The 22,345-nt window shown below is 44.1% G+C and overlaps 1 protein-coding gene across 1 annotated transcript in view; it reads left to right on the top strand.

Moving 5' to 3' along the window:
• Nucleotides 1-22,345, top strand: part of RBFOX1 (RNA binding protein, fox-1 homolog (C. elegans) 1) — a 2,191,581-nt gene that overhangs the window by 2,123,421 nt on the left and 45,815 nt on the right. Inside the window, 3 exon segments of the mRNA XM_005872925.2 lie at nt 9,103-9,147; nt 9,150-9,201; nt 19,413-19,452. Coding sequence (XP_005872987.1) covers nt 9,103-9,147; nt 9,150-9,201; nt 19,413-19,452 — 137 coding nt within the window.

Here is a 22,345-nt window from a genome sequence, read left to right as displayed (position 1 = left end):
ATCCAATTAGTAGAACAGGAGCAAAGCCCTTCCAGGTGTCTTGAAATCTCAGAACATAAATAAAGAAGGTTAGCAATGCACCTGCCCCCTCCTCCACTTTTACCCCTGTCCCTACCCAACAAAGAGCACATTGAGGTCTCAGGGCGACTTGTCAACAGATTCCTCTGCAGATGAACTCAGCCCATGATGAACTGGGGCTGGTGTTTTTGGATGTGGTTTGGATATAAGGAAATGATAATAGCAGCTTGTACAGACAATGGGAAGGAAGGAAAATGGAGAGAGCCTTGTCCAAGGCTGACATGGGATGCCTTTGTCCTAGTTGCCTGTTGGGTAATAGATAAGCTGATTGTCTCTCTAGTGTTAAGCTGTTTGAGTTCAGATAATTGGGTAAAATTCTGAGCTGCTCTGTGTCTTCGGTTCCTCCCAGGAAAGTAAGATAGTCATTATACGTGGTTTCTATGGTTTTGTAAGGAGTTGGTGAGTTAACTGATGGATCTGGAGGTTAGCAAGTGCGAGTAAATAGTAGCTGTTATAACATGCAGTCAGATCTCCTGCATTGGCAATGGAGTATAGGGCAGTGCCATTTGCCAGCTGTATTCACAACGTTGCTTGGATTATTCCTGTTATCACTGCCGGAACTTTTAGGCACGTAAGGCCCAGAGTCCCTTACCACTAATGTTCTCACTACAACAGGTTCTTGTCGAATCTGCATCCTTCCTAAGCCTCATCTTAGCAAGTCCTTCAGGTTCATGGAGCATCACCCACTTTTCCTCTGTAACTGGACCACTTACTCTGGCATTCTAGTTTACCTGACCATATAATCCATAAACATTGTAGGGCTTACCTTGGACCAGGTAACCTTCTAGGTGCTATAGACACAATATTGACCAAAATAAAGTCCTCAGGACATCCCAACACAGAGACATATAATAAAGTTGCAATCAAATAAGATATTGAAAGAGTGGTTAGTGGAGTGGATGGGGAGGAGTGATAGAGACTATGGAGGCAGGTAGGAGGTGGAGGGTACAGTTGAGAGGAAAAGGCTTGGAGGAGGAGATGATGTTGGAACCAAGATGTGAATGAGGGAATTAACTCACCCGGTAGAGACTGAACAAAAGACAGAACCTGCAGGAGCAACCGAGAAGCAGCAGCCAGAGGCTGGGGGTAAATTAGGCCTTTAGCCTCATACAGTAAAGATTCAGGTCAATGACTTCAGCCTGGGCGGTCCGGCCAGTACAGTGTCACCATCTTTCTCCCCCTCAAAATATGTGCATTTCTCTCCAAGTTCAATTCCTTGCCCATCCCTTCCACACATCCTATAACAGCCTAGAAACTTCTGGCTAATTTGGATTTGACTAAAACTTTTGTACCATGACATTATGCAGAGAGATTCAATTATGGTGCGCAATGTTTTGTGAGTAACTACCGCCCATAAAAAGTTAATTAATCAGGGCTGTGTCAATTTCCTCGTGCCATGTCAATTTGCTGCCAGGTAATTAATCACTAATCACCCACCAAGCAGCAGGCCGGGGAACAATCCACGAGCCATTTATTGTCTTTCCCCAAATAAATGGCACGCACAGCCAGGAAGAAACACATCTTGCCTTTCATAATATTTTTATCGACACTTTTGCAAGTTGTAATAGACTGAAGCAACAAGCAGCTGCAGTTCAATGGAATATGAATATTAAAAGAAACAAGTGAGTGGAGATTTATAGGACATTGCGTTTCTGTTATGTCAGTTTTGAGATTAAACCGAGCAAATGAACAGTGAAAAATTACTCTTCCATGTGGAGAATGGTGATTAGACTTGTACATTAATTAGAAATTTTTGTTTTCCTATTCAATGCATTTCAAATGAGGGTGTCCTATAAGGAACTGTTTGTCCAAAATGTAGATTTATTCACTTCTAAACAGCGGTATTTAATATCAACCTGCATTTCTAAATGAAACGAGAGTCGATCCCAAATCTGTGTCCAGGATAAAATATGTGAATATGAGAACGGGAAATTCCAACAAATTAAGTGGCTCTTTGGGTCTTTTCATAAGTGACAGAATGGGTGGTACTCATCTTTTTCCCCCAAAACCTTGAAATTACTGAATTTAAAAAAAATAAAAATTTAAGCCTTTCCATTTTTACTTTGACCCAGAACTAAATATGTCCCATCACATGCAATTTTCCATGTAATGTCATTTAGAGATAGTGACCTAGTTGTGTATAAATTCTGTGTTATAAACCCATTCAATGTACCTTTATTTGAGATCCATTTTAAACAAACATTTTTTGCCATTTGGAGAAAAAAAACCATCCTCTTTCTGGCTCTTCATTGTGATGTGTATCACAGGATGCTCTGCCTCTGAAATCGAGCTGTAGCTGGCTGTTTATTCACGTCAGTGTGTTACCTATTATGCCACTTCTTAATTTATGGTCCAGCGTATGGAACAGGAGACCCCCCAAGGGGAATCCCACAGAACCGTGAGCCTGCTGTTGAAATCGCGTCTGCACCCCCAGAATTATGTGAGTGAATATCTCCTGCTATAAACTACCCACAAAACAATCTAACCCCAAATTAGCATGAAGGTTTCTCAGTCTTGAAACATTCAAAGGCGGGGGGTGGTGAGGAAGTGGCTTTATGGGGGACAAAAAAGAGAGGCCCCCTCCATTCCGATGGCACACCTTTTCCTGGGCATCTGGCAACCTCATGCAAATTCAACCCAGCGCACAAATGCAAAGAATAATTGCCCATTAAAGCGGTTGTATATTTTTACGGCTTTGATGTAGAATCTGCCCCCTGTCGGCTTTTGCATCTGCTGCTCTGCCATCTCTCCCAGAGCTCTAAAACTTTAATATGCAGTTTAGCACCCTCAAGTATTTTCCACTGGTTTTGTGTTTCTTCTCTTGGGATTCCTGGGCTGGTAAGATGATCTCATTTGTGTTTATTTTCTAAGGTAAGCACCACGTTGTGAAAGAGACGGAGGGGGAGGGGTGCGAGCATGTGTTTGTCACGGTAAATACATTGAAGGCAGAGCTCATAGACGGTTGGAGATGAAGGCTTTGTCTTTGAGGGGGAGACAGACTGGAAACAGCGGACACGTGGGTAAATGGCTCATTTGGCTGGTTGATACACCCACGCATCTTCCATTTTAAAATGTTGCTTTTTCTTTGATCCTCCAGCACATCACAGCACGCCTCTTGTTACATCCCTAAAGTTTCATCCCTAAAGTTTCCGTTTCATCGAGTTCCGGGGTATAGAAAGAACTCCCTATTCCCACTTACCAAGAGGGTTACTCCACTCACCTCCCCCAAAATGGGCTCTGGGTATAAATCGAGCTGAAGGTTGGGAGTGGGTGGGCTGAGACTGTTGATGTACCAACAAGATGCTCAATTGGTATTTGCTCCGAAAAGCTGGTGCCCTGTTTTCTTTGGGAGAAACTCATTTTTAGCTTATGAGCTAAATCCAATTTTCGTTGCAGTGATATCAGATTTTTCACTTTGATTCATGCTGGATAAGGTTTCAGAGGGAACCTTTCCAGGATAATGGACCTATGGGCTTTCCCCTCCCTTGTCTCTCTCTTCTCCTGCCAAGAACTAAGGATTTATACTGTATCCATCAAGCAGCCTGAACACTCTCCATTGCTTCCCATTGATGGCCTGTTTACATGTTTATTATCTTGACGTTCAACTAGAAAAAAAAATCAAACTCCAGCGTTGAGGCTCAGAAATGCTTCTAATTTGGTGTCTTTTCTTTCTAACACTGTTCTTTAATTTACATTTACCAATATTGGGCAGGGTGACAGGTGAATGACTTTTGTTAACAGTGATTTAACAGACATGGAGAGGACACTCTGAGTTTCCATTTGGCATTTGGCACTAGATTTATTAAACATTTCTTTTTAAAAAAATATTTTTATTGATTTCAGAGAGGAAGGGAGAGGGAGAGAGAGAAACATCAATGATTTGAGAGAATCGTTGATTGGCTGCCTCCTGCAGGAGCCCTGCTAGGGATCGAGCCCACACCCCTGTCATGTGCCCTTGACTGGAATCGAACCTGGGACCCTTCAGTCCACAGGCCGATGCTCTATCCACTGAGCCAAACCAGCTCGGGCTTATTAAACATTTCTTACCCACTCGCTGGATCCAAACTCCAGAAGTGGGGTGTTGGTAGATGGCATGATAACCTTCACTCAACACAAAGTAAGTGTCTAGCCACAAAGAAAGTGCATAATGAGATGTCTCTTTCTAGAAGGGCCAAAGACAAAGCCATTTCGGTGATGTTTATTCAAGTAATTGCTTTAAATATACAGTTAACCATGTCCCAGCATCTACAAACCAGCATACCTGGTGGGCAAGTGAAGAAAAAGTTGCCTCTTAGGTTGAGTCTAAAGGAAGCTTGACAAACAGTTGTGGCTTTTTTGCCCTTGAAATTGACAATTTGTCTTAGTGGCAAGAGAAGAGAGCCCTGCTGTCCTAAACCAGCCATTGGGGAACAGCCTCGAAGGGAGCTGGGAGGACACATAAAAGGCACCGCTGCAAATCGGACAAGTTAAGGGTTCTAAATATTGCTATTTGCTGTTCTTTCTTGTTGCACAAATGCATTGCATTTCAGAGACTGTGATTCGCTGGGCCGCCAGGAGCATTGTGTGGGGCTGCACCTTTAATAGGTATCACCTGCCTGGGGGCAACGTGTGAGTCCTGCTTTTCCCCAGGACAGGAAACCGATCTTCAGATCCTGACACTGTGCAGCAATAAAAGGGCACTGAAACGAGTTGAGGGTTTGCAGTAATACCAAGCCCAATACACTTATCCGACTTGCCTCCCTTTTTATCAGAATCAAAGATATTCTGAGGCGGGTTAGTATGTCTGGGCCAATACAGCCCCAAAACGTATGGATGCAGAAATTATTTTTATGAGGATCATGATTCCGATCCAGTTGTGTTATTTGCATACTGTTTTTCTGCAAAAGCTGGGCAGGGCATTTTGTATAGGAGACAGTGTTATGAAAGATGGGAAGTGCAGAGGTAAGGCCTTTAACCCCATAAAGAAGCAGCTTGGCATCGGTTAACCACCAGCAGGAGTCCAGGCACAATGTTAGGCACCTGATGCTGCTCCGTACCAGGCAGTCTTGTCAATCAGTGGACAGAGCCAAGGAGCTCACTGCCCTCATGGAGCTTGCATTCATTCCAGCACCAGCTAGAGACCTTTAGCTCTGGGGTCCAAGCTGCTGGATTGTCAGTACAGCCGGCCCTCCAATAACGGTGTTTTGTTATAATGTTGATGAGGTGCAGTAGAAACATAGCTCTTGGGTGTATCAATTAGCCCATCCTGTAAATTGGTTTTGTTATATGGTATGTCATTCGCATTACAGCCGCAGAATCTATTGAGGATGTGAAGTGAGGACTTATTGCACACCAGGGAAGTTCATGGCAGCCTTGTCCAGAAGGAGATTAACAACTAAAGAGAGGAAGGAAGAGGGAGGGAGGAGGGAAGGACAGGAGGGGGAAGGAAAAAGTGGGGAAGGGGGGATTGAGGAGAAGAAGGAAGAAAGAGAAAGGACATGCTCATTAGTGATGATGACTAACCAGAGACCAGCAGGCCACTGGGCCAGTCCTCGATTGGCAACAGGAGAGAGAGAGCTGAGCTCGTCCATCGGGGAGCCTCACACACTTTCTCCAGGAGGCTTTTGCTCCAATGCATGAGCTATGGAACCACCTTATTTTACCTAAGGGGACCTGGGCCCCCAGGAAAGCAATATTTACACCAGGAGCTGATGTGCGGTCTTCCCTGTGTTCCTCTAACAAAAGTAGAACCCTCGCATCTGGCCTGTGTAGAGAAGCCCAAAGAGCCTTGTGTTAAGGCCCATCAGTACCTTATCCTGCACCGGGAAGGCCATTTTCTCTCTGTGGGAAGCGGGGTGCAGGTGGAACCCTGGCTCTGCACTTTTAGCAGCCTGTGCCCCCCTCGCTCTGCTGCCCAGCTTCTGTTTCATGTTATCTCCCAACATCTAAATCCTGCAAGAATTACTGTAAAACCTGCTTGTCGCTGAGAGGGATCTTGCCTCGCTCGCTCGGCACTGCAGCCGGCGATAATGAATGGGTCAGCATAATTACCGTGTTTTCTCACACTGGCAGCCAGCTGCTCTGCCAGATTGTGAATCTTTCATTTTCTTTATTTCAAAATGCGGGGCGTTCCTATGAAAACTTAATGTTTGAACTGTGGGGAGATGGAGTTGGAGTCAAAGCCCTGCTCCCTCATTTTCTCCCCAGTCCTGAAGCAAACACCTCGTATCTAATGAGTTCTGGGCTTTTATGATATTAGGATTTACCGCTTTCCCCGTTAAGACCAACACCTCTCTACAATTATTTAAAACCAGCGCCAGGAGCCGTGGGTGCTAGGGGCTGGCAGGCTGAGAGTTAAGTACAGCAGCAGGATTTGTTTTGAATAATAAACAGGGTGCAGCCCAGCCGTGTGGCTCAGTGGTTGAACGTCGACCTATGAACTAGGAGGTCATGTTTGGATTCCTAGTCAGGGCACATGACCGGGTTGTGGGCTCCATCCCCAGTGTGGGGCGTGCAGGAGGCAGCCGATCAATGATTCTCTCTCATCATTGATGTTTCTATCTCTCCTCCTCCCTTCCTCTCTGAAATCAATTAAAAATATATTTTAAAACAGTTACAAATAACTAGTATGGTCTCAGACACAAATAGAAAGATGAATCATTCTGACGTGGTGCAGCCATCCTAGCATTTTACCATCCTCGTGAAAGATATGGTACAATCCAGGAAACAGGCCTGCTGCTCACTCACCCTTCAGGAACACACACAGAATTCCAAATGACAGCCAGTCAGTCTTCATCTCAGGTTCAAGGATCAGAGTCCAATCCATGCAGGTCCATGAGGTGGTATGGAATTGGGAGTGACTTCTGTGGGAGCCCTCTCCTCTCCCTACCCCCTGCCACCCACCATGCAGCTACAAACTTACTGTCCGAGGGCAGGGAGCAATGGGATGAGATGGGGTGGAGTGCATGTAGGAGTAAGTGTGACAGTCAGAAGAGGAAAGCCCCTGTTGGCAGTTTGGACATAGGGTAGAGACCACTTTAGCACAACAGGAAATACAACATCCCGGGAGCAGTTAGGTGTTTCATAAAATAGAGTTCCAGGAAGAGTGAAGTGTGGGTGTGTTGAGTTAAGGAAGTAAAAGAGCTTCCTTTGCCAGAGTCCTTTCCTGGCGTTGAAGTCATGCCAAAAGGGACTCTGTGTCCTTCCCGGCATGGCATGTCATCACACTGTGAAACCCCAGGGATATGGAGCAGGGATGGCAGGCTGTGGAAGGGAGGAAACCCATCACACCCTGGCTCATCTCACGTGACTTCCTCTCTCTGGAACTCCTCTGAGCTCCTGTTAGGTCAGTGGGATCAGAGGAGAAAATGGGCCAGGAGAGAGGGTTTGCTGGATGGTTGCCCACCCCTTGGCCTGACCACGACTTCATTCACCTGGTCAGGTAGTGACGTCATCCACCTTCCTTCCGGTACCCAGTATTTAGACCCTGCTGTGGATAAAATCGGGGGGCTCCTGTTGTGTGACTTGGGGAGGCAGGAGGAGATGCAAAGATGAAAGAGCCATGGAGGAAGGCCTGCAGGAGCGTGCAGACTAATAGGAGAGAGAAGCATAGCAAGTGACTGGCTTTCCTCTTCTCAAACGCATTACAGAGATTAAGAATGCCCGGGAAAACGGAGTGTGGGTGCGGGGCTCACTGGGTTAGTGTTGCCTTCACTGTAGGACTTCCTGAGCCTCCGATATAGGTCTCCCGAGACAGCGGTTCCCCACATGTATTTTCCCAGAAAAGCACCCTCTCCGTGCCTTGGGGTTTGGGCAGCATTGCCTGCTGTTTAATGGGATGGGACAGCAGGCCTGGTGAGAGCTCCCGGGGAATCGGGGAAGTGGCAGGAGCTGGAAGGCAACGCCGTTTCCTGGAGGCCTCCTGGGTTAGGATTTGCATGCTGTGGGAGGAAGGCCTCCCAGGCAACAGAATTAATTACCAGGGGTCTCAAGCATCACGCTTAATTTCCCTCTTGACTCCTCAGCAAGTTATCCTGCTCAGAGGATTCCCCCCCAGGGAAGAAAACCCTGCCCACACTCTCTTCTTAGGAGTTGAGTTCCCAGACTTCTCTGTCATTACTGTTACTGTGTTTTATAAGCTGCACAAATGGTTAGGGGGCTGATGGGACGTTGGGAATGATTCGTTTCTATGTACACGCATGATGCATACACATGTCTGGAGGAGCACTGTATTTCAATTAACATTTTTTTAAAAAAAGCAATATATGCACATAAAGGAAAATATGAGAAATAATTAAAAATGGGATGGGGAAAAGCTATGAACAGACAACTAACACCCATACAGTTCATCCTCAGAGATAAGTATGAACACATTGAAATGTATGTATTTACAAATATTATATACATACAAATATGAATACACATATATACATTCATGTACACATATGCACATACTCCTGCATACACACACACATACTGTGTTTGCACACAATGCATGTACATATTCACTTACATATGCACAGATACATATCCATGCACATGCATACATACATGTATATTGTGTGCTCAGACACATATAAATATATATTACACACTAGACATATGTGTGTATATGTATATATGTTTATGGATGGATGGATTGATAGATGGATGGGTGGAATGATCAATGGATGGATAATGTCGAGAACACATTGCACATACATATTGCAATCCACCTTAAAAAATTGTGCAATGAGCTTTAATCCTGTATTTAAGAATTCTTTGTCAATGTTTTCATTTGGCACATTGTCTTAGGCACTGTGACCACCGTCTTAACTAGCCCATCCTCTCTGGAATTGGCCCTTGGCCCTTGACCCCTGCCCAGCTGCCACCTTTAGACCCCTGGCTCCTGGAAGTGTGTGTGTGTGTGTGTGTGTGTGTGTGGTGGTCGGGAGGGGGCAGGTGCCCAGCCTTGCTCTGCAGGAAGGAAGGTCTGGATGGGAGGTTCCCGCAATGGTTGGTGTGGATCTGAAAGCCTTTGCCTTGCTCTCTCCTCTCGCCCTGCAGTGCCCGGCTTTCCGTATCCAGCCGCCACCGCCGCGGCCGCCTACCGAGTAACACCTTTCGGGCCGCGGCGCCCCCGCCCCCCATCCCTGCCTACGGAGGGTAAGTGGGCTGCCTCCGGGGCGGGCCTCCCTGCACCGCCTCTCCTGTTTGCGCATGCTGGTCTTGACCGCCCCACCAGAACGCCCAGCATGCAGCCCGGCGCCTGCAGTGGAGCACCTTGCAAAGAGTATTGAAAAATGAGTGTAATTTGTCCTGTCATGGTTGGTGCCTTTAAGCATCCTACATGTCACATGTTGTTATGTAAATTCTCTTTGAGACTGAATGCTGGAGAACAGAGAAATGGTTACAGCCAGAGATGTATTTCTGATGATTGCAAACATCTGGTTATTAAGGAGGTTGGATCACATTGGCCCCTTGAATCTGTCCATGGAGGGACATGAGGCTTTTCACACATAAAAATTACTGGCGTGGTATTGCTCCCCTTCCCTAAGATACCTTGAGCTTCAAGGTTTAGGAGACCTTGCTGGGAAGAGAAAATTAGGTGTGGAGTCAATGCAAACATTCACAAGTTCAATGAAATTGGAATTAAGACTCGTTTTAGCTGGATTTTCCAAAATGGCATTTGTCTTTGTTCCCCCTCTGCAAAGAAATGCAAGTTCATGTGACCCTCATTGCCAGTTGGGTATTCCTGTCATGGACTTTGGTATCACCAAGAGACTATCCAGGAATGGTGGTGAACGCTCAGGGAAAAAATGGTACTGGTGTGGCAGGCTTTGACCTTGAGATGCTTCCCTTTTACCTTCCTGTTAAGGGATCCTCCTGGAACATTCCTGCACGCTCAGAGCCGGGGAGAGAGGGATGTCTCTGAGGCAGTGATCCTCAGGGGACATTTGTAATATCTGGAGATGCTCTTTGGTTGTCACAGCAGGAGCTGGGAGATGCAATGGCACCCAGTGGGCGGAGGCCAGGGATGCAGTAAACATCCTACAGTGCACAGCGCGGTCCCTCTCCCCATACAGAGAGTCATGGGGTCCTAACTACCAATCATGCTGCTCTAAGGAAAACTCAGGTATGCCCAGGACAGCCTGGCAGGAGGCTTCCCTGGCCCGTGCCTGGCTTTCTTGTCTATAGAAAGAACATGGCTGTATTCAGGACTATGTGAAAAGGGTTAAACACATTTTTTATAGCTCTGTTGCTTAGAAATCTTTTAGAAAATTTGAATCAGCCCAGATCATCTATTATACTGACTGAAATATTTATTCATATCTCACCCACTCCAAAGGACAGCATTTGAAGTGTTTTGAAAACAAATGCAGTGAGACAAAGCTAAGACAATAGAGAAATGAAAGCACATGAAATTGTCAGGAAGAGGGGGATAAAGGCAGAGAAATAAGACAAAGTCCATTGTTTCTGTTGTTGTCATTAGAGGTAGGCCAATTCCAAGTTTCTTAGTAGATGAAACACCACCAAAAAAAGAAAAAGAAATTGTGCTGAAAATATGGTGAATAATAAACCAAGGATGAATTGGCCCTAAATTCTCCCCACCCTCCAATATAATGTATCTTCATGTCCTAAGCCTCATGTATTTGACCATGTGATATAAGGCATTACTGACAGTATAATCATTATCTTCAGCCCCCACAGTATTAAGCCTATTTTGTAGATCCAGAAAGGCAGAAGTAAAAACTTGTTATTCCCAAGGTCATATAATGAGTTATGAAGAAAAAAAAACAAAACAAGTTACCCGCTAGGCTCATATGATTACTAAAGCAAGATTCATAAGCCATAAATACAAAATTGCATGTTTATACCCCATTAGTTTGCCTGGAAAACATTATCTTGGTAGCTGGTAATTGTAGCTTTCCGGTATATGTACCCTCAGTATCTCACTACTATATTGAACAGAAAAAAATAAAGTAAAATTATATGGCTTATCCTCACATGAACAATTTATAAAAGTCTCAGAATAACACACCTGCTGTAAAATTGAAATTTGCTAACTTATAATGAACTTGCTCTTTGTGGGGAATAACCATGCATAACTAATTAATGCCATGTTCGCCAGGGAGAGACACAGGCATCTCCAAATGGTGAAGCAATGTGTTTGTGACTGCTTTGGACATGATTTAATTTTAATATCCCAGTGATAGCTCTAATTATTTTGTTTATAATGGTGGATTGTGCCTCTTTGCTGACAATGTTGACTGGAATTCTGAACCCGTGTTTAGTAGTAAGGTAAAATTCTTAAGATGGGAGGGATAGAAAGAGCAGAAGGGCTAGGTGTGTGTGTGTGTGTGTGTGTGTGTGTGTGTGTGTGTCCATGCCTGCAACTTCCATAAGAGCAAAGTGCTGGTGTAAAAGGAGGACATTCAGCCAGTTGCCTGGTGTTTTGCTGGATTACAAATTGGCTGGACAAATTAGCTGTGAATGCAAAGGCATGAACCCAGCATCTTAAATGGTGGCTTCCCTTTTCCTCTGGCTTGTTCGGCTTAAGCTATAGAAGACATCAGAGGGCAGCTCACCTTAGAGAGAAGAGTAGAGATCGGCTGGAGGAGAGAGGGCCCTGATCTTGGGTTGAGTGGCGAAGAGGTTGGAAACCCACTACTGTTTCAGGAAGTGACATTGTCGGGATTCAGGTGGTCCAGGAGATAGTGTGCATCTCCTGTAGCTGTTTGCCTCCTTTGGAGGATGAATTCTAGATTTGACTGATGTCTTTGCTAATGTCCAGTTTAGCTCAACACTCCTTTTCTCAGCTGCATGCACTGCCTTGCACTGAGGCCACTGAGGCAAATGGCTCCCTTGGAGGAATTTCTTCCGGTGGGGGGCAAAGGGTGCCATGTAAGTGAACAATTTCAGTAAATGTGGTAAGTAGTAAGGTAGGGTGTTGTGTGAGCACCAAGGAAGGACTTTGATGTTTAGAGAAGCTTCTAAACACCCAAGTGCTAGGAAGAGAAGAGATAGAGGTCACATTTATGGCCGATCATTTCCTAAATGTCCACGTTAAGGTCTCAGTCTATGATTCTCCCTCACACCCAGTGACCCCCATCTTTTCTAAGATGTTGGCTAGCAAACTGCATTTATTAAGAAAAAATTATTTTCCCCTTATCACTAGTTGAAGACTGCCAATCTAAACTCTGTTCTTCATCAAGTATCCAATATGCATATACTTTGTTATTAAAATTCCAACCAAAAATGTGTCATTTATCCAACATCCATGTACAGTTTCCATATTGTTTTTTCCAAGAGATATAAAACGGTCCCACAAAACCTCCATGGCAGCCTTTGTGGAGCCACTGGTGAGCCTTGGAGTATCCAACATTAAGATAGGTATCCAGGAGGGCACACCAAGGAGCCATCCATTTCCTTTTGTTGATTTGGTTCCCCCTCCGCATCCTGACACTTTCTGAAGTCCCTCTCAGCAAGTGAGGAACATAGGTTATGGAGGGGCCCTATTTCTCTTTCTTACATACCTAAATAGAAACATCTTTGGACATTAAAACATGACCAGTCCTTCAGGGTCTGGGGCTACAGAGGCTCTACTTGGACCATGAAGGGATCCTAGAAATGAACGCAAAATCCTGGACTGAGACAGCCAGCCCCCTAGGGATTACCAGAATCCACTGAATGCGAATGAGTGATGAGGTGATGAGTTAGTGTTTACACAGTCTATAAGATTGTTACAGTACTAAAAAATGCTTCTGGGGAAGATGAGATTACCCCCCCCCCACCACAACCATTCTACCTCATACTACCCTGGGTAGCTGACTTAACCTGTATAAGTGAATTGCCTTAACATGAGAGTGAAGATTGTGTCTGCCTCCATTGAGTTGATAGGGGATGGGATAGGAGATCCATGTAAGGCTACAACTTAGTAGGGAGGGTCCATCATATGATTCGAGTTCAGTGAACTATAGCTAATGTTATTGAAGGTGATGCAGTTACTGCTTCTTTGTCCCTCTCTGTGTTGCACCACTTACTCCTTTGCTGGGAGGCACCTGCAGTTCACAGATTGGCATTCCCCACAAGCCACAGAGATGGCTTTGATTTGCAAAGATCACTTCAGTAGTTTGTGGAATATGTAGATTGTACATAAAATATTAACTAGTGAATAGTCTCCACAAGAGCTGAATGAAGCAAGTTTTCCATATTTCCCCTTGCATTTGATCCTGGGGTTAATTTTGCTAGAGAAGCCTTAATGTCAGTCTGTCTTTCTGTGACTTATAGCTGGGAGAAATTACCCTTTGGGTAATTACCATCAGTGGAGCTTGCAGACTGATGGTTTGTGGATGAAGATGGAAGGTAGCCCCCAGACTCAGTACTTGCTCTGATGTTAAATGACACCTACTAAACCCCATTCCCTCCCAAAAGAATCTCATGAGATTGGCTTCACCCCATTCCTGTCCTTAAGTAGTTAAGTAATTACAAACCAGCTACTTATTAAGCACCTACTATGTACCATGCATATTGTATGGGGCTAAAGAAGAGTGCTCTAATGGAGTATCATGGGAGATTTTTAAAATTATTCCAATCCAAGCATCAGCATCTGCTATAGGGTTTTGGCAGTGGTTGGCTGGATATCTGTGAGTGTGATATTCTGCACTTTCTCAGATAATTAATTACGACACATCTATGTGCAACTTCTCAGAGTTAGCTTAAGAAGTATTTTGAGGAGACTCAGTGCTACTCTGGGTATAGGACAAATATGGTAGTATCCCAGGAGAGCCCTTCTGAAAGGTAGCTAGTGCAAGAATCAACCTATATATAGATTTTTTGAGAATGCTTTCGGATTCTAGAATTTAGGTTCTAAAACCTTGGATAACCAGCCTCTAGGACTGTGTATGCACATTTCTGTCTGTAAATCAACCATGCTTTTTGGTTTTCATTTTTAAATGTCTGCTCCTCAGACTATAGTAACTGGTACTTAGGCACTTTCCAATTTAATATAAACACTAGAACTAAAGTCATCACTACCCATTCTCAAATATTTTCCAGGATTCTGTCCAGCTTTTTGTTTTTGGTATCAATTCTTATTCAAATTCTCAGCCAGTTTTGAAGTGTAACCTCTAATATTTTTAAAAATCCTCTTAATTGAGTGCATTTATAGACAAATACCACAAATCAATGGTTCTTAAATTTGTGGGGAGAGTATGATGTCATAGATGCCTTTGATAATCTAATTAAAATATGAATTTTCCTTTGGAAAATGTTGATGTATTTACACACACACACACACACACACACACTTCTATACAAATAGTGCCAGAAGTTCATGGACCCACCTGATATCTACTTAAAAACAGCTAGATTTGAATGCTTTAAAATTTTAATTTATTTTACTTGGAAGGGGCAACAAGGTAGAGCAGTGTTAAATAACCTTTTCTTCAAAAATGTATTTGTGGGGGAGACTATATTATATTACACAAACACATTGTACACTTCGGGCATCCTATTCTTTTTCTTTCCTTTTTTAAAATAAACTAATTTGCTATAGTGCAATCATTCCCTGCTTGCATTCATCCAAATATTTAACTAGTTATTACCTTTCTAAGAAAATGAGATGTGCATTTGCATTATGTTCTTGCGAAAGCACACTGCAGTGCCAAAGTGATTGACAAGCAATACAATTACCTGTGCATGGCTAGACAGACCGTCTTTGCAATAACATCAGCTGCACCAGTTCAATGCATGCCGGCTACTCCCTTCTCTTGTGACTGGACTGTGGTTCATTTATCTATAGATGCAGACTAGACATTGACCCCTTCTCCCTGCCCTGCAAATCCGTTTCATCTGTTTCACGGGGCTTTCAAAACAAGTGTTTGGCTGTATTCATGGAAACCGGCATGAGACTTTGTCAGAGCTTTCTATAACCAGCTTCCATTTAGGATAGGACCTAGGAAGCTGATTTTCAGTGTTGCCTCAAACGTAAACACATGGAGGGAGGGGGGTGTTTCATGGAGCAATGAGTCTATTAGTCTTTGGACCAGCAACAGCATCACCTGTTACTGGTTAAAAATGCAAATTCTTCGACACATACCCCCCTTCATATCTATGGATTCAGGGCCTCAGGGCTGGGTGGGGGCCCAGCCATCTGTTTGAACAGGCCCTCCAGGTGGTTCGGATGTGCGCTGAAGTTTGACCGCTGCTGCGTGCCAGAGTCGTTAAAAGTTGGGGCTGTGAAGCCAAGACCACCTGGCTGGAATCCCAGCTTAGTCACTACCTAGCTCTCTCCTGTTCAGTTTCTTTAGACCCAAAGCGGTGACCACAATATTGCCCATCTCAAAGGTGTGCTATGAAATTAAGTGGGATAATGAGGACAACACCCTTAGCTTACAGGCTGACACAGAGCCATCGCTCAATCAATGTAAAGACTAATAGTACTTATACTGGTGCTATTACTTATAGCTTAGAGTGGGGGGAGGGGGGGAGGAACGCACATAGCATTTTGGTGAAACTGACGCCCCCAAAGTGGCTTCATTTCACACTGCCAATGAGGACAAACATATCGGTTCCACATTTTTTAGAGCTTTCAAGAAGGTAGATCACCCAGCCTCTCATTCATTTCTCTCCAAAACGTGCAGGTGTTGCACTCAGTGAAAACAAACAATTCCTACACCGTGTGGTTTATCACAGCAGCTAGAATTCTCGATTTCCTTTCTCAGTGAAGCCACCACTTCCTGCGGGGCCTCCCAAAGCTGAAAGATGCCCTTCCCACAGGCCCTCTGAGGAGCCCCGTACCCTCCAGACACTGGGCTGTTCCCTATGTCTGGCCTGCTCTTCCTGCTCTCTACCTGGCTAAGCCTTTGAGATTTCTGTGGCATTTCCTCTGGTTCCCTGCCCTCTGTTGCTAGCCCCCCTCCTTCCACTTCACTTTCAGGGTGCCATTGTCCCTCTCCTCCGCAGCACCCATCACAGCTGCCATTGGCTGTTCATGCACGTGGCTTTGTGACTGAGTGTCCACTCCCTGGGAGCTCTCCAAGGGTGGGTGTAGTGAGTGGATTCACTCTCTCTGCCCTCTGTGCCTTGGCACAGTGGTAAGAATATAGGAAGCAACAGCAGGGCCCTAGTTTGTTTGAGCTTATCAGAATGAGGATGTTAGACCACATTTTCTCTTTAGTTCTCCATCTCATAAGCGTGGGATGCCAGAGTCCCCAAGTCATTTTCCATGGCCACGTTGGAAGGCAAAGCATGGTGACTAGGTTACCGTCCTGAACAAACATCAGGGCCCGCCTTGCCTCACTCTGGGAGCTGTTGGCCCAAATAGGCTTGGCAGGAAGCACACGGCCTGCCCCAGCGCACAAGGACCTGTCCTGGTGAAAGAAGGGACCCCTTTCCCAGCTAGAGCTCAGCCCCACTCACACCTGGTCCACACTGTGTGTCCACTGGGACAGACCTCAAGGTCCAGCCTCGCTCCCTCACAGGCAGACCTCGCTTTGTCGTCTCCCTTTATTGCATTTCACACATGTTGCATTTTTTTACAAGTTGAAGTGAAGACACTTCCCAACAAAGTGATTACGCCTCTCTTTATGTGACACTCCCTTTGTTGCCCTGGTCTGGAACTGAGCCGCAGTCCCTCCGAGGGGTGCCTGTGTTTTCAGAAGAGCAGACACAGACTGGGTCCTCTACAGATAGTTAGAAAAAAGCATCATTCCCCATGTTTGTACATGAATGCATTAATATTCACAGCTGGATCACATTCTGTCCAGCCTCTTTCTCTGGTCTCCTATGCCAGGGTCCAGTTTTTTAATCCTATTCACCTTCTCCTCCTCCACTGGCAACAGTCATTGGTGCTGCATAACCAGATTAGAAACAAACTTGAGGCTGTAGGATGTCTCTTCCTAATTCACTATTTAAGTCAACCTGGAGTTGCTAAGTCAATTACTCTGTGCCATCTTCTGTCACCTCCCCTTTAAGATATGGCAGTACTCAGTCAGTAGGCATTTATTTTACATCTCTTGGGTAGAAAGCAACATGTTCAGCCATAAGCAGGATAGAATGTGGAGTAAGCTAATTGGGTGCAACTTCAATGTGGAATGAGGCCCATACACAAGTACATTTAATATTTGACCAATATATAAAATTATTTTACCGAGTGAGGATCAAAAAATGTGAGGTTGGCATTTAGAGGAGGGAGAAATAGCTCCGCTTTGGGTGAGCATTGGATACAGGTCATAGCAACGGTGATGTTCAATTAGAGCTGCGATGTCAAGCATGTGACCCATTTCTTTGTAGCCAGATCTCACTGGCTCCTCCCTTGAGGTGCCTCTTTCCCCATTTTACAGATGAGTAACTGAAGCTCAGGTAGCTTGAGTAACTGGTCCAATGGGCGAGGCTGAAATTTGACCCAGATGCCATTGTGGTCCCCGTCTAACTTGGCTCTTGAATGGTATATCTGCTTTTGGTGAGGATGTTGGCAGAAAAGCCATTCCTAGCGCAAGGAACAGCATGTGCAAAGGCATGATGGCATGAAAGAATGGGACAGAAGTTGTTTTGCTACGGCTAAATGATCCGTTCTGTGGTTCTGGGCCCAAACTAAATATTGGTTGCTCTCCCCTGTTGCATCAGATCTGTTCTGTGTCCTGTTGGCAGAGGCTGGCCCTGCCTTCTGACCCTCAACAGACACTATCTTCTTCTGTTGGAAATGCTGAAAGAGAATTCAAAGCCTAGCTCAGGATGCGCACACCTCAGCATCTGGGATTAGGGTTTTGTGCTGCTTGACAAGTGCTCTCGTGAACTGTAGCCCTTTTGATCAAAATGAAAACAGCTTAAAGCGATTCTCACCAACCTCCTTAGTGTGTGAAATCCCTGCCTCCTTTTTAAGGATAATGGTACTTGGGGTTTCGCCGGTCAACTCTGAAAAGCTCTGAGAAGCACCCGACAGTGTTCTCCAGCAAAGCAGTGTCACTGCTGTGTGTGTGTGTGGGTGTATGTTGTGAAGTGCTCTCCTTTGGCTCAATTTGCTTGGCTTACATGCAGTTCCACCCTGCCACCGAACCTGCTGGAAACCTTTGGTAATCCAAGTTGTGCTTCTGTTCAAACCACAGCTCCATTCAATGATGGGGCTCATTGGTCCTTTGCCAGACTCATAAATCATGTGTAAACTCCATGGGGAGATATTAGGGAAGGTTATTAATTACACTACCATCCTTTGGAAAACATGCATGTAGAAACACGTGTTTTTATATTCAAGGTCATCCTGTGACCCTCATGAAGCCTGCGAAATGTGCAAGCTGCCTAAGAACCTTATTAAACCCATTTTAATACTTAGGAATTTTAAGTCAGTTTCCCATGATGGTGGAGCTGTGAGCTTCTTTTCGTGGCTGTTTCACTCAAGGTATACCAAGAAATTTCTGGAGAATTCCAGGATCTCTTGTTCTCCCCTTCCTGTGAGGTCCCTTGTCTCTGGGATGACTATATGCACAGTGATCAGAGAGATGCTCAAGGCCAGGCTGTTCAGTCATAATGTGGGGCTTTGCTTAGTCTGGGTATAATTTACACAAACATGCCCACACAGAAACATGCATGTGCATGTACATATATGAGTACACATAAGCAGATTGCCAGCACACTACTACACACATTAAAAAAGTGATATACATTCATGTACATATGCGTACATGGGCAAGGTATATACATGAACACATGTGTGCACATGTATGAATTGGCATATACACACTAACACACATATATGCATTCACATACAAACCCAAAATACATATTTTACACTCACATATACACATTTATACCCATAAATGCACACAAACACAGACATATTTTTTCCACACACATACAGGGAATTATCAGATATAATACCACCGTGTGAAAGAATACAGAAGAACATTTCTGGAATCATCTGTATTGTCCAGCTCCCCTAAGGTCATCCAGCTATAACCGCATTGAGAATGTGACAATCTGGGCGCCCCACCCTTATCAATCATGCATTTTAAGGGGATGATTTCCCCCCCGGGGCAGGGGGACTATACAGTTTGACTGTGAACTCCGACTCTTGTATCTGTCTAGGCCACTTGAAATAAACCTCAACCCTGCCTGCACTTCTACACCCCTCCTGAGAGGGAGGGAAGTCTGGTACTCTCACCACCAGGTCCTGATTGTGGGCCACCCTGAACCAGCCTAATTTTCTCAGCCTGCCCGCCTCCTGTTGTCTCCAACCTCCTTAACCAAAGTGGAAACGCTCTTCAGTTCCTGTGTTTTGGATCTCGTGACCAGACTAACTTCGCCAGTGCGGGGGTGGTGTGTCTGCATGGGGAAACGCACTAATATGGATGTTTCTCTTTGTGTGTGCACCCTTGCAGTGTTGTTTACCAGGATGGATTTTATGGTGCAGACATTTATGTAAGTATTCATTAATGTGCATGCCATCCTTGTTTCCGCCCGGAGTCATTCTTTTTACAAGTTTGCTGAGAATCTCTCTACTGTGCGGTGCTGTCCATTCCCTCTTTGTGGGTCCTGGGAGAGTCTCAGGCTCGCATGCAGCCGGACTGCTGCTCCTGAGAGCATCCCACGCTGTGAGTGAGTGGAATCAATGCCTTGACCTACCTCAGAATAAATGCAAACACCGCCCCGCCTCCAAAGATGGCATCTCATGTCAAATTAAGACCCGCTCCCCATCCCCCCCCCAAAAAAACCCCAAAACAAACACACACACACACAAAAACAGAAATTCTCTCTAAAGTTTTCAGTATGGTCTGTGTATTTTCAGTTTACTATTTAGGACAACAGCTGTAGATACCAAGGGTTAAAAGACATTTTCATGGCTGATGTTTTCTTATAAATATATTTGTTTATCACAAAGCCCTAGAAAAATATTTCCTCTCTCCCTTTCTCTCTCTCTCTCTCTCTCTCTCTCTCTCTCTCTCTCTCTTCCTCTATATTTTTCTACCTCCACCCCATTCATGGATGATTTTAGCAAGAAATATCTAACAAAAGTGGGCCAACTGGAGCGTTAAATTTTCTTCAACCCCTTATTTCTTCATGTCCCCAGAACAGCTCCCTAACTTAGAATTGTTTGTTAAATGTAGAATTGTTGGTTAAATGGTACCACTTTGTTAAGCTGGTTTTAGAAAAGTGTTTCTCATTATGGGGACCATAATTAAACTTACCTAAGTTGATCTAAAATTAGTTATTCTCCTTCATTGTGATATTAACAGCAATGTTATGAAAATGACTTGGAATAAACACAATTTAAAATAAATTGGCAGGAATGGAGGGTATTTTCTAAGTTATATACTTTTTTATTACAAGTGACCTCAAGTAATTTCGCTGCAATCATACTTGTTTTATAGACCAGATAACAAAGAAAAATAAAACCACATTTCTGATCAAATTGATGTCATTTACTATAAAATGGGAAAGACACTGGTTATTTAATTTCTTCCCTTTGAATTTCAAATAATTACAATTTTGAGACATAGTATTAGTCTCCATCAGTGATGAACTTAGTTGAGTTCTATTATAATTGCATCAAGTACATTTATTATAATCTGCGAGTTAGCTCTTTTCCATAATAATACTTATTAATGATTTACATGTTCTTTATGCACCCAGTGAACAACCAACTTTCTTTTTTGTGTTGCTTGATTTACTCCTTCGCACGTCTTTTCCCCCCAGACTTTCTGTTTAAGCCATTTTAAATAGAAAGGCAGGCGGAGGCTGAGCAGGCTGGACCTCATCCATACCCTTAGATACCCAGTGAACCCATCAGTCTACACACTCCCCATTGTAGCCTCTGGGTAGCATAAGCACATGCAGGAACGGTAGTTGGCATAATTAACTTTAGGGCTTTATTTATTTATTTACTTATTTTAAATTTTGATTTGAGAGAGGAAGGGAGAAGGAGAGAGACAGAGAAGCATTGATGAGAGAGAGAAACATTGATTGAGCCACCTCCTGATCACTACCCACTGGGGACTGAGCCCTCAACCCCACATGTGCCCAGATTTGGAATTGAACTGGCAACCTCTTGGTGCACGGGTCCACACTCAACCAACCGGGCCATACTGGCCAAAGCAGGGCTTTTTTAAATTTGTGAAATAAAAGGGAGTAGAGAAAGGATGAAGAAATTTTAAAAAGAAAAAGAAAAAAATCCACCCAAAAGAGAACTATCTTCATCAACACCTACCCCAGGAGAGAACAATGTGGATGTTATGTAAGCTTATTATTATAATATTAGTTATCATTTATTAGTTCACCTCTCCGTAAAATGACAATAATTTGTTGCTTTAACCCTAATAAATAATTGAATTATTAATTGAAACTGTTCTATGGAGATTTCAAATTAGCATCTTTCTCTTGCTTTATAGATTTTTGTATAGTAGGAAGTAGAAGCTGCCTGAAGGCACAGCTGTTAGAGTTCACAAACAAAGAAATAGAATGACTAGTGAGAGTAACTGATGTGTGTAGATCTGTATTGGTTGGGATAAAGGAAAATCCCTAAGAACGAGGCAAATTGAAAGAGCAGAGAAAGTTGGAAGAGGGAAAATACACTAACATCCACTCTAAGGTGGAAAGAGAAATTCCGTTGAGGAAGGAAAGCTCCAGAAAAATCCCTTTGAGTTTTTTGGTTCCTTTAAGAACTTTTGTTTTCCACAAATTCATCATATTTGGGCAAAGAACACCAGGCTCAGTGGTACAGCCCCTGCAGGTATCTGAGTGAGGTATATAGATGAAAGGAGTTATTTCAGTAACTTCAAGTCCTGAGTTTTCTGGTTTCTAGGTTTAGAAAACTATTCCGCCCTAGCTGGTTTTGCTCAGTGGATAGAGCGTTGGCCTGCGGACTAAAGGGTTCCATTACAGTCAAGGGCACATGCTGGGGTTGTGGGCACGATTCCCAGTAGGGGGCATGCAGGAGGCAGCCGGTCAATGATTCTCGCTCATCATTGATGTTTCCATCTCTCTCTCTCCCCCTTCCTCTCTGAAAGCAATTTTAAAAAAAATAAGATTTAAGTTAGAAAACTATTCCTCTCACTCTTTTCAAGTCACCCTAGTAGCCAAAAAAATTTATATATTTTCCCACTGTTCCTCTTATAGTGCCAGTAAGATTTTTCAGGGAGCGGGGGGGCATTCCAATTAGACAATTAGGTGATGGAAAATCTAGCTTAAATATTTGTTTACCCAGCACATTTCTCTGTCCTCTTTTCCAGAAGGTAGCTCAGACATTGCAGACTTTCCTGAAATTTTTTGTTCTGTATAAGATGGCAATTCTGCAATATTGCTGCTGGGTGGTGTG

This window comes from Myotis brandtii, unplaced genomic scaffold, assembly GCF_000412655.1.
Source record: "Myotis brandtii unplaced genomic scaffold, ASM41265v1 scaffold397, whole genome shotgun sequence".
NCBI classification, from domain to species: domain Eukaryota; kingdom Metazoa; phylum Chordata; class Mammalia; order Chiroptera; family Vespertilionidae; genus Myotis; species Myotis brandtii.
The sequence above is the reverse complement of the archived record's forward strand: the minus strand, read 5'-3'. Positions and strand labels throughout refer to the sequence as shown.